Source organism: Hirundo rustica, chromosome Z, assembly GCF_015227805.2.
Source record: "Hirundo rustica isolate bHirRus1 chromosome Z, bHirRus1.pri.v3, whole genome shotgun sequence".
In the NCBI taxonomy this organism is placed as follows: domain Eukaryota; kingdom Metazoa; phylum Chordata; class Aves; order Passeriformes; family Hirundinidae; genus Hirundo; species Hirundo rustica.
Window position 1 is genome coordinate 13872872 of NC_053488.1, and position 17553 is coordinate 13890424.

Here is a 17553-nt window from a genome sequence, read left to right on the forward strand (position 1 = left end):
GCTAGAATTTAACTTATTCAAGTATTCTGCTTTCTCTTTTGAGAGATAGTCACAGAAAGTTACTCATATGCAAATGATTTAAAAACCCACTCCTCCATATTAAAAAGATAATTATCTCCACAACAGTTAAAAATGAGGCAAAAAAGGCCAAGAGAAATATTTTGATTTTGTTTCTACTTCTACTATTTCTACATAATTCCTCCTTCTTTGTCCACTTTTCTATCATTTACTTCTTTTATCCCAAAACTCAAGATATGCAGCTTAATCATCAGTGTGGGGTTGTAGATTATCTGGAGAAGAGAAAGAGGAAGTGAAGGAAAAAAATGCCATAAACTTTGATTTTCTGCACCTGAAACTTCAGGCTTTCATTTTCAAACCTGCCAAACGTGGGATACTGAGTAATTTCTCGACTTGCTACAAGTCTAATAACCATTGTTCATGGAGGAGGTAAGTGGTAAAAAAAAAAAAAAAAAAAAAAAATCTCAAAAGCCTCTAATCAAAACATAGTTTGGAACAAGTCACACCCAATCTGCTAAAGAGTTATTCTGTAATCACCTCATTCCTTTCCTGTGCAAAACATTCTTAAGTCAGTGAAAGTCCACTGACTTCTACATGCTCAGTAATAAAAAATTAAATTGGAAAAAACCAATTTAAACAGACAAAAAGTAAGTTACTGTTCCTAGGCTTCTCTTCTAGGCTCCAGAGGAGAGGGGATAAATAAGCCTGCTCTATTGGTTCTTCTTTTTCCTATTATATAGTCATTTAAAAATTTTTTTTTTCTGAGAAAGGAGACAGTGTGGACGGCGGACAGAATATAAACTCATCACTAACTGCAGATGCACCAGGGTTCCCAAGCAGGGGCCTCAGAGGAGAGGAGAGAGATGAGAGGTGTTCTGGGGAAGGAGAAAGGTAAGAGGGACTCAGAAAATTCCACCAGGCTTTTGTTGTCCATTTCCTGTTTTTCAGCCTCTCTCCTCCTTATCCCGTTCTTATCTGCCTCTCAAATGTTTCTGCTCTGTAGCTACCAGACGCCAAAGCTGACGTCTTCAAGTGAATATGTGTATGTGTGAGAAGAAGGGTAGCTATGCCAAACTGTGGGCACAAGGGATTTTGTAGGTGGAGATGGGAGGCTGCTGGAGTGCAGGCCAGAGAGGGACCTTTTGTGCATGAGTTGAGCCACACAGATGAGGCAGAATTCCAAAACTGAACATAACAGAGGTGTGGCATTGTAAAAATGTAGGAGTTGCTGGGTGAGGAAGAGGAGTGAGGGTGCTGTAGAGCTGATTCCCTTGTGTACCACTCCCATGAAGACCTTTGGGCAGAAGACAGTGACGATTTCCATGTAGCCAATGCACCATACTAGGAAGTTCAGATTTAAGTATTTTAAGATGGCACATGTTTGAGTAATCATCTGTTTAAGATAACAGAAAGAATTTTTTTCCTTTCTGATGAATTTGACAAAGTGTTTTTCCTTCTTCCTCACAGTATCTGAAGAAAAGTGTGTTTAAAATAACAGGATATGATTGCGAAGTTGACAGTTTATAAGTTAGTTATCAGCCAGTGTTCAGTATAGACAATAACGGACTTGGGTGGTAACTTGAAAATCCCAATTAAAATGGAAAAGTTATGGGGGTAATACTCTCTGCAGACAGAGGTATCCTTTACATCTTCTCAGAGTCTTCTTTGTGAAAGCAGGAGCTGAATGTTGGGAGCGAACCCAAAGCTGCAAAACTGCCTGTAGCATATAAATTATTACAGGAGATCCTGAAAAATCCTTGATTTTGGGAGTGGGAAAATAAAGAAAGGAAAGGAAGAAACAGTTTATTCTCTTGCTGTTAATAAAGCTTTTTGTGTTAATATGTATCCCAGAGTCAATGTTACCCCCTTCCCAGAATTCTTTTTGAACTGATATTTACATAATCTGTTCAGCAGCCTGTGGGACATATGCCAGCTCCTCAAGGGGGTAATTGGTCGTAGCTCCATTAATTCCAATGGAACCGCACTGATTTATAGCAGCTGGGAATTTGGCCCTCTCCACTTTTTATATAAATGAAGCTTCTGCCACTAGTAACATGCAGCTAAGCAGCCACTCGTTAATTAGGATCTCAAAGTTAAAAGCTGCATGTCCAATGCTCCACAGTACTAAGAACACAGCTCCAAAAAGCTTACAATCAAAGGCTGTCCGAACCACGCATGTGTGCTTCAGAAGTGCAGAAATGACCTTTGTGCAATGAAGTACAAAGGAAGACGAGGGGCTGTGGAGAGGAAGGAAGCGGGAAAGGACAGTGTTCAAGCAGCCTCACTTAATGCACTTAACTTTTGTCTCTAGGTTAGAAAGTTGGTTTCTCCAGACTGCCTGAGCAGTGGGGGAGGGATGGTCTTCCTGACATTGCTGCTTGATGACTGAGTACTGACTTAGCTGTGGTTTCAGCTTTAGTATCCTGCTGCTCTAAGTTCTTGGAACTGAAGAGGTCCATAGATGACACTATTGTACAATTTCCTGTAAATTGTTTTTCTTCCTCTCAAATTAAAAACCCGTAAAATATCTACCATGTTACCTGTGTTTGCTGAGGACCTATATCCATATTTCTCAGGAGGCTGTTCAGAAAGTCTGTGACACTCTCCCATGGATAAATGCTGTTAGACCCATCAAGGACTATGACAATGTCCAACTGGGTTTTACACTCTGCAACACAAATTGCCACATAAGAATTGACAGTAACAAGGATCAGACTTATCACACAGCTGAGGCTACTTTTGTCATTAGTAGCAAATGTATATCCTTCAGCAGTGGGGCTGAGCTCACATATTTGACTATCCAACTATCCAACTCACATGCCAACTCTCATTCTTCAACTTTTGCATCGTTATTTCACATGGTTTGTGTTCCCTTTATAAGGAGGGTTTTTTTTGTGAGCAGAAATTTAAGAATGGAAGAAGATATCGCATAACTGGAGTATTTACCAGTGACCCAATGTCAATCTATTCTTCTACAATTTTTTCCAGAGGACTAAGTCTTTAAGATTTGTATGTATATTACTAGCTGGGTTTGTATTAGGTCTCAGTATGCCGTCATTATTTAAAAGGAGTCTTTTGGCCATAAGTTAAAAACATAACCAACTATTTTTAGCAATTGTGTTTGGATGTTACATAGCACTGTAATGATTGTTTATACTGAGATAAATTCCAAAAGTAGGAAGAATTTAGGTTATATACGGACAATGAAAACATTTACTTAACTTGGTAATGCTGGTAGCTAAGTTGAGCAGTTCCTTTTTTTCAGTATGCCTATGTGTATACATTTGTCTTGTTTGGCGCTATTTATTTTTGGACACACAAGAAAATTCCTGTGGCATGCATACCTTGCACAGACGGAGCAATGGCCTCAACAGTTTCAAAAGTGGAGCTGACATTAGAACAAACTCCAGTTGTGTAATGCAAACGTCCACATTTATAAGCATAAAGTGGTCCACATGCCTTTAAAAAATGAAAAAGGGTGAAATGTTTTTGTTATGATACCCGAGAAAAAAACAGACTTTTAAAATTAGCAAAAAGTCCTTTCTTACCAGAAACCCGCCTTTTGGGTTAGTCACTAAGGTTGTTCCAAGAGTCATGTTTTCTTTTACTTCCACGACATTAGGAACTGAAGTAGAAGCTATAAATAGATTAAAATGTTAAGCATTTGGGAACATGAAAACAAAATGTTAAATTATATATCCCCTAGTATGGAGCTTCCAGCTTCTAAAATAAAACCCAGACTGACACTGGTTTCATCAAATATTTTAGCACCCTTCCCCCTCTTTCTTCAGTTGCAACGATCAAGAAAAAATTCTGAGACTGGCTTTTATCCCAGAAAATTGTCTGGGTTGCTGTCTGAAATAGTTTTCTTGAACCGCAAGGAAAAAAAAAAAAAGTAAAAATAACAGCACAATGAAAACAATATATTACTACACACAGAGTTTTGTTAATTAGGAAAAAAAAATTACTTTGTCTTGCTTTGACTGACAATAACTTTTCTATTTGTTAATATTATGTTATATTACTGACATTTAGGTTTTCAAGGAACACAAGGAGATAAAAAATATCACAACAATATCACACAATATATTTAGTGAAGTTCCTTCCCGTCTACATCAGGTATCTCTTGACTTGAGCATGAAAATTATTAATCTTTACCTTTGGCATATTAAGATGCATCAGCCTAGATACATTTTCATCAAAAGCTTACTGATGGTATTGTGAAAGTTCTTTGCTTCAGAGAGCTTTGGAAAGGGTAATCCATGAAATTACGATCCAAGACCTTCCTGGCTCAATGGCCAGGACTGCCAGCCAGAGTCAATTTATGTCAGTCATAATCAAGTTTTGATAGTATAACCACATATCCATTCTAAAATTATGAGCATGTTTTCCACAGGATAGTGAGAAGCCTTAAAATAAAATTATTTTTAATGTTACAAACACAACTTCCTTCACATTTAGCACCGGAGCCTCAAGAAAATTTTCACTAGAAAAACATTTCTAATGCATACTTACTAGCTAAAATTCTTTTAAGACCTGACCTCTATTACTCCTCCATGTGACACAGCTTTATTTCCTTCCATACCTGGTAAGTTCAGTTTTGTACAGGGTGATGGGCTGTCCCTTCCTACAGGGCATTTGTAGACATCGCCTGTTCTTTTCTCAGGTTGGCCAACTAGTGGTGAACCAATAAGTACCCTGCAAATTAAATAAGTTACCTGGAATGTCTTCTTTCTAACAAGGCACAAAAGTCAGCAAATAAAACTTACAGAAAGAGCACAGCTGCAGCAAGCTCCATACTAGCAGTATTGGATGAAGAAAAAGAAAAGTATCTATTATACCAGTTCAGATGCAAGAGAAATAAGGAGGACATGAAAAGGAAATGTGCCTATATACCCAACTACAGAATAGAATAACACTTTCAAAAATTCCAGAGGAAAATAAAAGCAATACACGTGGCTAGATGACAATTCTTAGAAGTAATACAGAAGGAAAGATATGCTTTATTTAATATGTCCTTGATCTTTACAAGATCTTAGATGAAAACCTATTTTTGATGCTCAGAGACCAAATACCAAAGGAGAGGCTCACAAGCACTCAGAGAAAGAATTTAGTCTTAAATAATGTGGAGCAGCATTGTAAAAGACATGTTCTTCCCTCCCATTAATTAAAAAAAAAGGTTATTAAAAGAAATTTCAAACTTGTAAAATGCAGAGAAGCTGAGTGTGCCAGATATCCCCTGGGAGATGGTCAATGGTCATCACATCCCTGTCCCTGTGTTGTTCCTTTATCAGAAAGAAAGAGCCCCATGAAGAGTGTTGAATGGTCTGAAAAGCTATTTTATTTTGTCTTTTTGCATGAGGGAATCCCCGAGTTATTGAGAAACAGCTGCAGTCAGGTTCAGAGATCATTTGTTGCTGGAAAGCTCTATTGGTGTCCTACAGGTAGCATTATAGCAGTAGAAAAATCCTCTCAAAGCTGTTTTGTGTAATTTTAACTATCAGCTTACACATTTTCTCCTTTAAATAGTGACATGTTGGAAGCTTGACAACTTACAGGAGCTCTGAAGTTCAATTTCAGAGATGTCCAAATCTAGCACACTAGTTTATATCATTATCTGGCTACTGGTAGAGCCACCATTTCCAGCTCATATTATTGTTTGCTTCTGAAAAGTTTCAGGACAGTTTACGATGATTGAGCTTACTTTGCTAAATCCCAGTTCCTAGAATGGATTCCATTTCCTGAAGGTCTAAATTAGCTCAAAGGAGGTGATTATTCTTATTCTCTCACAACCCTCACACAAATGTGTATTTAAACATCCTACAATTGCAGCAGTCAAGAACTGGCACATTCAAAAGCAGGCTCTGTGGTTTCATTTCTCTGAGCACTATGTTGCAGTGCTGGTCAGACTCTCAGAGTCTGGCAGACCCAGCACTCGCAGTGGTGATTGCTCACCACAGAACAGTCTGGCCTGTGTGCCACACAGCCTCCTGCTGCCTGTCACTCCTGCATGCCTGCAGGAGTCCCTGGGTTTACCAAGAATTATCAAAAACCCTCTGTGAAAACCAGAACCAGCTGCAAAGAATGATACAGATCTCTCTCCCAAACCTTTTACCATGCAATTGTTATTTCAGGTCCCCAGCCCAGTCGTTAGCCTCTGTGGTTTAACAAGGGAAAAGAATAGGCAGGTGTTTATCAAATGATCAAGAAGCAATGATAGGAGTGAGCATGCCAAAATACAGCCTCTACTTAGAACAACAGGAAGGATAAGAGAGGTTAAGATAAGGGCTCCAGGTCCCAAATGCAAATATATTACCAGTTGCAAGACATATTTAGCCCTCCAAAAGGGAAGACAGAGGATGTACTGTACTAATTAGTATTTTGACAGGTAAATCTTCCAACGGAGTTAAAAAAAAAAATCTGACACAAAACTTTAGGAAAAAAACCAGTTAATGCAGATTATTTACGTAAAACAGGAGTAATTAATTGTAATTGCATTGTAATTACAGAAGGAAAAGGTAAAGATTTCATTCGGTAAATGGAGAAAACAGAGCTCAGGCAAAACCAGTACTTTCTCAGCTCCATCAATGAGAGAATTTACCCATTTTGTTAAGTCATTTACGTCTTTGAGGAGACTGTTGGAGTTTTACAGGTGGATGTTTCTCTCTCCCAATCTTTCCAGGCTTCCTAAGGACTGTGCTTAAGTTTAAGAAATATGTCTGATAGAATCTGACTCTGACCCTAACTTGAAAATAAAAGCACAGCACCTGAGTCACTGAATACCTGATAATTTGGAGTGTTCAGATAAAAAAAAAGAAAAAGAGCTTACCATTTCCCTTCCTCATTTTCATACTGTTGGACTGTGTAGCCGAACATGTCTTCCAAAGGCCCACTGAAGGTCAGTGCATTTTTCACATCAACATTGGAAGTGCAAACAAGGTGAAAGAGAGCTTTAAAAAAGAAATGAAAGAAAAATTAGTATGCAGCAGTACAAATAAACCCTAATACTTCTAAGAAATCAAGGTTCCATTATGACCTAATGAAAAGTACAAGACATTGAAAATGGTATTTGGGGCACACATATCACAGCTTGTAAGATATTTAAAACATACTTCCTCATACATAGATAGACAACTAAATTCAGAGTTGTTAGCAACTGGACTTCTGTATCCAAAACATATTTTTCAAACTCTCACCACTCATTCTAAAATCAATTCCAATGACACTAAGTAAAACATTATCACCTTTAAGAATAAATAACTTTTTAGTTATTTATTTTGTTTAATTTAGTTATTCTTTTAGCTCCACTGAATTCTAAAGTAAGAATTTAACATAAAATATTCTCTCTCTCATTCAAGTAAGTTCTAAAGTTTACTTAAACTGAGAAGTAACTATTTTTGACAGAAAATTTTTGCATGAAAAGCACATAGGAAAAGAATGAGGAAAAGCTTTCAGATGTATTTAGTTTTAATCTGTATTAGAGAAAAAAAAGTATATAGTTTTCTCTTAATTTTTGTAAACTATTTATGTTTGTAAAAGAATAAAATAATTTTTTTATGCAACAACATGTATAGCACCTCTATGTGGTTATTTGCAGAAATCTGATACTTGTGCACTTAGGAAAAGTTGCTATACGGTGGTGCTCTTGGACTATGAAGAGATCAAACGAGACAATGAATGCTTCTTCTGACTGATTTCCCATACCCTAAAGTTCAGTGATCATCACCAGGGAAAATACTGCAGAAGTTTGACTTTATAGCAAGTTTAGGAAGAATTTGAGATATAGGGTAAAAATCCAGCTTGAAGTGATACCTACAACAAACTTCAAGGCTCATTAAGAAGCAAAAAACACTGTTTATGTATAAAAATAAGGCTATTTATATTTTTTTTACTATTTCTTACAGTGATCTCTTCCATTTTTGTCCTGTAAATCAGTTTCAAAAATAACCACAGACTGCTGCTGCAGAGCTGTATATTTAATTCACAAGAGTCAAAAAATCAGGTGAATTTGTAGAACATTGACACTGCTTAAAAACACAAATAAACACAAATTTAATTTAATTTAAAGAAGCATTTCATGATAATTTGCTGACACTTAACAGTTGCATAAAAATACCCAAATACCTAATACTTGCTGCATGTCAAAGTATCTAAATAATGTCCAGTTACTAAAACACATCTGTGTTATTCACCATTGAGTTGACAAAATTCTCATGGAAAGCTTGTTACTATAATTAAGCTCCCAAGTGGTCAATGCTAATCTGTCTCTCTCAGCATCTTATTTCCTGCATAATGCAGTAAAATTATCACAGAAGACCATTTGTCATTCAGTAGGTATTTCCAGTTTCACTGGACAGCAAAAAAAGGAAGAGTTTAATTTGTGTGAGTTTAGTTTTTTTTTTTTTTTTCCTCCAGTCAGAGTCAGGAAGTATAAATAAGTGAAAAAAACTAAAACAGAGATTAGTTTTTCAGAAAATATTCAATGCAAGTGATAAGAAAAAGTTAATCATTGACACCCTGATGGGAAATAATTTTTTTGAAAATAATTTTGTCTTCCTTAAACATTTATGCCTGTTCATGCGCAATAGGCATTTTGCTCCCCTATTCTTGGTCATTCAAGTACAATTAAAGTGAAAACTCCCAATTTTTAGGAATGCATTAATGTTTTCACTAGTTCAAGTCTTCTTTTCTTAAATTTCAGTAAAAACTGGAATTTACTACTAAAAGGGTAAAACCAACTGCTATTATTCCTTTCCAAACCATATAAGGGATGGTGACCGTATCATTTACAGTCACAACCTACCTCCTAGACATTGAAACAGTACTAATGAGTCCCCTGTTAAAGTAACTGAGTTCATTATTTAGTTCAAGAAGAAATGTAGAAGCAAAATATACCCATGTCAACTTCTCTCTTAAGGATCTCCAGAAGTCTGTTCATTTTAGCCTCTGAACAAGAAGAACAGAACATCCTTCTAGAGGTCTTTAGGGACATGCTCTTCCCCTTTCTCACCTTATGATGATGTTCAACACATACCATGATATGAAATACTAAAGGCCACAAATGCCAGCCCACTTTCTTTCTCCTAAAGCAGCCAAAGGTTACATGTGCACCCTGTACTCTATTCCCTTCACCATGATATCCTCCACCATCATTTCACCATCTGCTGATAGACAAGGAGTTTCATCACAGTGATGTAGTATTGACAACTATGGATTTTTACTCTGCAGTCATTACATGTGGTCATTAAATGGTCTTGAGGTTTCCTGAATTAGTTATGTAACATTGACAAATATAATTATTTTAATGCATAGGTTTCTAATCCTCATAGTTGTAACAGCTGAAAATACAAAATGCTAGGAAGTAAACTAGTAGATGAATAAAAAATACCAGCTATTTACTACCAACCATCCTCATACTTATGAGTGAGGTCAAATTAGAATCAACAATAATAATGCTTTCTTCTAAAAAAATAAAGCTAGAGGAACCAAAAGAAGCCAGATGGGCCACACTGGTCAGAAATAAAACTGAGGTGGTGGCTCCACACAGCAGAACAAACCTATAGACCTTGTTGGCAAAGAATGTTTTGGAGGCAAAATGTAATGAGCTCAGTGGGGATCTGAATAACTCAATGGACAAAACCACCACAGTTTACAACCCACACAGAATGCACATCTGGCTCAGGAAATCCCTTTAGTTGGACATACTTGGAAACTGGAAGAGGAACACGACATATGCGTGGTTATTTTTTGTCTGTAGCTATCAGCTTACATGTGTTCCTGCAGACATGATACTGGACAAAACATGATTTTGATTTGATCCAGTATGGCTGTGCTCTTGAACTCTCATCTTCCCCTTCCATCTTAGCCAGAAGTCAGACGCTTTGAAGTTTGACTTCCCACAAAAACTGTTTGGCACATTTCAATATGCAAATGTATTGCACGGCCTTCTCTGTATTCTATGTGCTTTGAAACATCATTAGCATAATGTTTTTGCATTAAAGTAAGGGTCATGATAAGCAGTGTAAAATTAACTTGCAAATAACTAATGTATTTAAAGCTAGCTAGCCGTAGATCCTGTAAAAGGAAAGCTTACAAACCAAAGAGATGTTCAAATCTGCAGATGGTAAATGGAAAAGTGGAGTTTATGGTGACCTACATCACACATCTATCTAGCAACAATCTATTGATTTATGGCCACTTGGCTTTCATGCTTTATTTCATTTTTTAGTAGAGAGAACAATGTACACAGAAGCTAATGATTCAGAACATTTACAAATAATGATTGTGACTGTGAAAATTATATTATTAATAATATCCAGCTTGAACTCTTTCAAACTTCCAATTTTTGGCTAATATGGCACGTATTTCTAGCTAACTTGTGTATGAATTAAGAAGAGTATTGGCAGAAGCAGTGGAAAAAGGAGAACTACAGGGAAGTTGGAGAGGATTCTCTTCAGAATTATGGGAATTAGGTAGAAAACAACATTTTTTCATAAGGTACATAGTATTTGACTTAATCACAAATAATGTAGGTAAATTAAGATTTTGTTGTTAACAGAATGTTGTGTTAACAGAATGACTGTGAACAGACCAAAATCAACTGACACAGTTCAGAAATGCAGAGTATAAAAGTTTTTCAACGGTTAAAACTGAAGTTCCAGTTTTATCTTCATGTTATACAAAAAGTGAGGCACTGCAAAAAACCCAGGACAATGTCCCTTTCACTACTGATTTACACTGAGCAGAACATGAGCTGAACATGTTCCATTCTTTGCTTAGCACAGCTTGTACCTATACATGAAAGGTTAACACTCAGTCACCAAGACGACAACACAAATATTATTTCTATTACAAACCAGGAGTAGTAGCTCATACTTGTCCAGTAGCCACTAATAAATTCTTTTCTGTTTTATTTAATGAGTTCTTTTAACTAAACGTTTGTGCTGTCTGGATAGTCATTCTACCTCCAAACCATGCAAAACCAGATTTTTCTGGGATTTGTTCACAAGCATATTGCCTGGTTGGCCATTCTAACCTTACAAACACAGAATCAGCACCCTTATTTTCCTGAGAAGATGGAAATAAACATAACCCAAACTATAGAACAAAGCCTAACACCTGATTCTATCTATGAAAAATAGATCACCACAGATCACCCACAATGAATGACATCACAAAGACCAACTTAGACAAAAAAAGAGAATAAACTGAGTTGGGACATTTTAACTGTGTATAGTCTGTGGCAAATAACAATTGCATCCCCTATAAATAGAGATTATCCCAAGAAATACAAACGTTTTCTTTCAAAAACAGGAAAGGACAAATTTACACTTAGCATTGGATCAGGCTAACACATTGGCTGTGCACTATTTCTCCCTGCCAGCTTGTGGTCATAAAGTTTTGTCTCATTTCACACATACTGCTATAGAACTTCAGATGTTTTTATCAATTCATCCGCATTTTGCAGAAGACTGAAACAAAGCAGCTCTAGGTGCACCAAGGAGCACACCAAAACAAGTAGAAATGTTTTTCATAAGTGTGAAATTGGAAGCTGGAAAACACTGGGAAATTAAAAAAAAAAGGAAAGAAAGTTAAAAAAATAAGACTGCCTCTGTCCCGGAATATAAGAAAGAATGCAGAAATTTAAGTTGAAGAATAAAATAATATTAAAATGCTCTAAGGAGTTCTTGTATATTTAGACATCTCTGAAAATAAATTAAAAGAAAAACTGCCTTAATGTTTGTACAGCACGTATTACAATCAATGGTGTTGTAAAGATATTTTACAAACCTGCAAACAGAACAGCTGTGCAATACAGCAACAGGTAACTGTGCATGTGATCAAAATTTACTGAAAGCTAAGAGATATTAGAAAAGATATCCTAATTGTAAGACAGTAACCAACTGCCTTTATAAGTATTTTACATTGATGTTGCAAAGATGACCTGTCTCATGATCGTAGAAAACCTATTAAACTAATCAGCATAAAAGGATGCAAGTGCAGTGCTGGTAACTGTGACTCAGTGAGGGAAGCATTGCTGTGGCCTCCCACAAAAGCTTATTTTCAAAATAGTGCCAAATAGTACCACGCTCTGCAATTTGAAAACTCTTTCACTTGATGAAATTGATACTGCTGTGTGCTGGCACCTGCAAGCCTGAGCTGCACCTCTCAGCTAGCTGCAATCAAGCCAGCTGCAGAGAACAAACTGTGTCCTTCGGTACGTGCAGCACCGGGCCTCGGGAAATAAATCCTGCCCGAAGCTGGATCCTTTAGCTGTACCAACACAACACCATGCACTCGGGTCAGGGTTGGGCTGCATCTGGCTGGTAGCAAGGAAGATTAAACAAGCGTCTACCTGCCAAGTCATACCTATAGAAACACCATTTTCTAAATAATGGCTCAAACATGTGAAAGTGGATTATTTGCTGGACCAGCAAATCTACACACTTTATTTTTTGCTTCATTTGTGATAATGTCACTGCAGAATTACACAGCTTTTTCCTATGAAAAGGCGATTTAGCCACTGACATGCCAAGTGGAAGCAAATACAACAGCATTGAACAATTGCTGTCTATGAGTTCAGGGGCCACAGAGCTCTGGTCTTACAGCGGAAGGCCAAAGAGGCTGAGGCAGGAGTTCTTGTTGCATTCAGTTCTGCCTGGCAAAATATCAACATATTTCAAATAAAGCTGCATATATATTAAAAAAAAAAAAAAAAAAAAAAAAAAAATCAACTTCAGAACTTTTTCAGTAGTGCTTAAATCGAGCCTTTTATTTTTCTGGGCTACAAAAGAACTTTTGTATGATTTTGCCTCCAGCATTTTTTCTTTAATCTTTAACATTTGAAGAGAAAAGACTGACTTTCTGGAAAGAGACGGAATAATTAATAAACCACTTCTTATTAGAAGTAGATAAATATCCCAGAAGACCAAGAAATATATATTTGAAAGTAATTCCAGATGCAGTAGCCAAATGCTTTTCAAAACCAATTAAATGCTTTGTACAATCCATTAAATAAAGCTCTCTTTGCTGGTTTTGTACTAAGTATTTTGTGCTAGAAAATAGCTTTATAATGCAGTAGCAAGTCTGAAAATATACTGAATCAATGCTTTGTAATATGGTACTAAATTAATAACACAATGCAACAGGCAAAACTTCTGGAAATATAATGGCAGAGACCAAGAATACATCCCTCACTCAATTAGCAGTAATCAAAATAAAAGTATTTTGTTCAAAATTTGGAAAGTGGACCTCTCATCATCACAATCCTTAGCACTTTGCAGTTTTTCACAAAAGAAAGAAAAAGCCTTAAAAATATGTAGTCACATACAAAGAACTTTATGAGGTCGTCTGCTCAACTTGTGCAGATATACAAAGTACTAGCAAATTTAGCAGCTTGATGAAAGTAAAACTCCTTCAAAATGTTTTATCCAACGATTTCCACTCCACCTTCTGGACATAGTTCTTCCACCGACACTCAACTCCACACAAGTCCCTGCAATCTTTGTATTCCCTTGATGTCCATCCTCCTTGCTAGCAAAGACCATTCTTCATGAACCCCCCCACTGGAACCTCCATTTCTTAACATATAGCTTTATGTGTAAGCCCCATATTTCAGGCAGAAACCACAGCTACAATGAACATGCATGTTGTTTTCTGAAATAAAACACATCAGTAAGAGTCAAATAGGACATTTAATTTGGTTTTCCACAACCACTTATTCAGTTATGATGAATCCCAACTTTCCTGGCTGATGTTCTGTAAGCTTTCCATTGTGTAGCCTTCTTGAAACTACCATGGTAGCTCAAGTACACCTTATGCTGCAGGAAACACAAGATACCAAGTCCCAAAGCCACTTCTATCATAATGATTTTTCATTTTCATTTTTCACTGTTAGGCTGTTTTTCCACACAAGCACACTTTATGCACTACAGGTCAATTTTGTTGTGCTTCACCTTAAAAAACCCCACTTAAATAGAAACAATATGAACTTTACTGTTTCTTTCAAACAAGTATGGTGGCAATTGAGTATCAAGAGTGGTTTTTTTTCATATCATGTGAAATAATTAATGAATATTTCTAAGTATTCAATTCATATTTCCTACAAAATTAAATTCTGTGACACTTGCTTAATGGGAGGAAGCAAACCTAATCTTTTTTTTTTTTATATTCTTAAGCAAATAGCTGCCATACTTTTTCTATCTTATCAAATCACATATATCATGTCACTTTGATTGTTCCTCTAACTTTCTGTCTATGATTCCATCTAAAGATATAGCTGGCTTGTGCAATAGGCAGCACAAATGATTGAGAAGGTCAACCCATCACTGTCTTGTTAAAAAAATTATATGACCATCCTTACACAGTGCCACTTTATTATGGTCAGCAATCGGTTATTGCAAATGTATCTTTGAAGTCAGAGATGCATGTTACAACACAGAGTTTACAATGCAGAGTTGAAGCTCATGAAAAAACACACGCAAGGCTGTAGAATTATGTCAGAAATTTCCAGGCAGAGATGTTAAGTGTAATACATGTTCAACAGTAAGAGTCATTTGTGATTCAACTGTGGTTTATTTTGAGGAGGTGGAGACTGGTGATTTTTATCATTATGCAACATGGCCTACATCTGTCACAAATTTAGTATGCTAATATAGGGACTAAAGAAAAAGAAAGTCCTCAATACTCAGGATGCTGGTGAATCCTTTGATTTGAGGAAATCACTACTTGTCAGTGTTCAAAGATGAATTGCAAATGACATTGTCTACATATTTTTAAGTTTCTTTTGATCCATGCTTTGTACTTGCTTTTTTCCTTAGCAATTTGCAAGCTAGCTTTGAAAAAAAAAACCAAAAAAACCCCAACCTGTCAAAGCTGAGAAAAAATGCTTAACATTGCAGGCAAGTTAATGCACTTCTGAAGGTTGATATGTTGCCACTGTGCTGTCATTCACTTATAGAAAAGTCTAAATAGATATTAAAAGAATGTGAACCATTGCACCAGAAAAGGCCCCCAAATTAGCCACTCTATCTGATAAGCCTAGGCTTCACCAGTCTACTCAATCAAATTTAAAACCAACTATCTATAAAATGCCACAGGACATTTCAAACTTTGCCCCTCTTTCAAACTTTGTGGGAAATGTGATAATCTGAGAAGTAATGCAAAAATAATGCCTAACTGAAAACTCATGCTGCTATCTCACTGCCAGGACTGGAAACGCGCTCCTTTCTTTCCTGGAGAAAGAAAGGAGCAAGATTACTCCTCGAGGAGTTGAAAGACTCCTTGCAGCAGCACACTCTCAGTAAGTGATTAACAGCATGCTAAACTCTGACATCTTCGCTAAGTGATACAGAGGATTGATTGTGCACATACAATTATTTGGACATGAGCAATGACCAAGTCTTGAACCAGGAGAGGACCTTGCTGCACCTAGATTGATTAATCTCAGAGAGGAGTTCAGAAAGCAAGAGAGTCCTTTCTGAACTTGATGACACAACAGAAAGATCACCTTGACAGTTTTATCTGTCTCTGCCCTCTATGCTGTTAATAGTCAAGTGTACTTTGCCATCAAATCTTCTTAAACTACCATCACATTTACCACTGAATTTTGTCAACTCACTGTTTTATATCAATATCATATATTGGTGTTCACTCATGTGAGTGAAGAATATTACTCCATTTGTGACCATTTCCATTGATGAAGGAAAATAGTATTTTTGCCTAACTTGGCTCCTTTACCCTTTCATTTCCTCCCCTAGTTGTTTTTAGAGACTGTCGGGTAATTTTTCTCAAAGTCTTAAGCTAATACAATTTTTTCCATTCCTTTACTTCACAATGACTACTAATGCCTGTCTTTCAGCTCCTTGGGCTGAGCATAATCATTGGCTTGCTCTCAACCAAATCACGCAAAGCTCCAGGAACAAGCAAAGGAACAGAAGAAATCCTCCAAAAGGAAGTGCAAATATCCTGATATGACCCACTCACATCCAGCTAGCTAGACCATCAAATCTAACCCACTTTTTACATAGTACAACAAAAAGATATATTGTCTTCATAAAATGCATCAATATCTATTCAGCTGTGATCCAATTTCTTTTGGAGTGCAGTGGAAGGGAAAAGATGGAAGCTTACAAATATCTAGTTTTTCCTTTGGTCTTTAACAATTTTGCTATGCAGTGATTTGGTGGGGGGAAAAACCCAAAAGCAAGAAGAGAGCTTGACCAAACAAAAATGACAGAGACAACTGGGGCAGAGGCACACTTCAGAATTAAATCTCAGGCATGTATATTAAAAGTAAAAATCAACTTGCAAAGTATAGCCAAGATGCATGGAGACAACTTACCTATTATTTCTTATAATAAAGCAGCTATCATAATTTTCATACTATCACAACAGAAAATTAATTTTTAGCTGAACCATGTTCCAGTACAGTAAGAGGAAACCTCTGTTTCTGCAGCTTCTTATGTAATGGCTACATGGAATTCTGTTTCCCTGTTTGTATGTATTCCCATAATACAACAGATAACCTGAAAACTCTTAAACATCAGAGTGCTTCTTAGCCCTAAGACTTATTCTTCAGAAAAACTCATTATATGAAACTAACAGGTCCCAGAAAAAAACTTAAATCAAAATAATATTCACTAAACTGAACTCCATTTAAAAGACACAGGGAAATACAACACAGAAAATTGAACACAGAAAACACCATTACTAATGTGAAGTACCCCAGTGAAGTTGAAACAGTCAAAAAAATAAATTGTATGTGCAGCTTTCTGAGAGAAGAACTGGAGAGTAAGGCATAAAACCTACTACTGCTGAAGGAAAATTTTGAAGTCTAAAAATGCTTGACATGGAGCTTGGACTGAAAATATGAACCATCATCCAAATAATTCCTTTTTCCTATTGCCTATGTTAATTCTTTGTGATGCATCAAATGTACTGTCAATAAAATTGTTCAAGATTTATTTTCTCTAAACTTTTTCTCCTAATGGTAACCAAAAAATTGCTACAGTGAGAATCCAGTTGATAAGAGATTGCTACAGGCAATAATGGGAAAGAAATCACGTATTCATTGAAATGCTGGAATTTCTCCATGAATGGTCCCCAGATGCTAGTGCTCTCACACACGGTCAGATGGAAATGCCGCTTCATCCCCAGCTGCACAGAACTGAAATGCCCGCCGGGAAAGCCAGCCTGTCCTGCAAGAGCATGAGGGAGCAGGCACTGTCTGTTTGTACAGATCAGATCTGTCCTGCTCATAGCAAGATCCTGAGCCTGTTTCAAACATGTGCCAGCATGGGTGATCACACTGGCAACTTTCTACTAAGGCATACAGAGCTCTTCTGGCTTGAAATCTATGACTTTTCACTGCTAAAAGAGAAGAAAATTCTCAGCCAGTTTGTTTCCTTAGTTGTCTCTACCCATGAATTAACTGTGATGAGAAATCTTTTATTGTACTGGACAATTTAAAGAACATGGCTCTATGTTAACATGAAGTTTACACTTACAGCTGAGAAATCTAAGCGGATAAGAATG

General features: G+C 36.6%; 1 protein-coding gene across 1 annotated transcript in view; it reads right to left on the bottom strand.

Moving 5' to 3' along the window:
* Positions 1–17553, bottom strand: part of ITGA1 (integrin subunit alpha 1) — a 58720-nt gene that overhangs the window by 23160 nt on the left and 18007 nt on the right. The window contains exons 2-6 of the mRNA XM_040089875.1: positions 6848–6968; positions 4604–4716; positions 3567–3655; positions 3363–3477; positions 2559–2686 (exon numbers count right to left, since the gene is read on the bottom strand). Coding sequence (XP_039945809.1) covers positions 2559–2686; positions 3363–3477; positions 3567–3655; positions 4604–4716; positions 6848–6968 — 566 coding nt within the window. The remainder of the gene's footprint in view (positions 1–2558; positions 2687–3362; positions 3478–3566; positions 3656–4603; positions 4717–6847; positions 6969–17553) is intronic.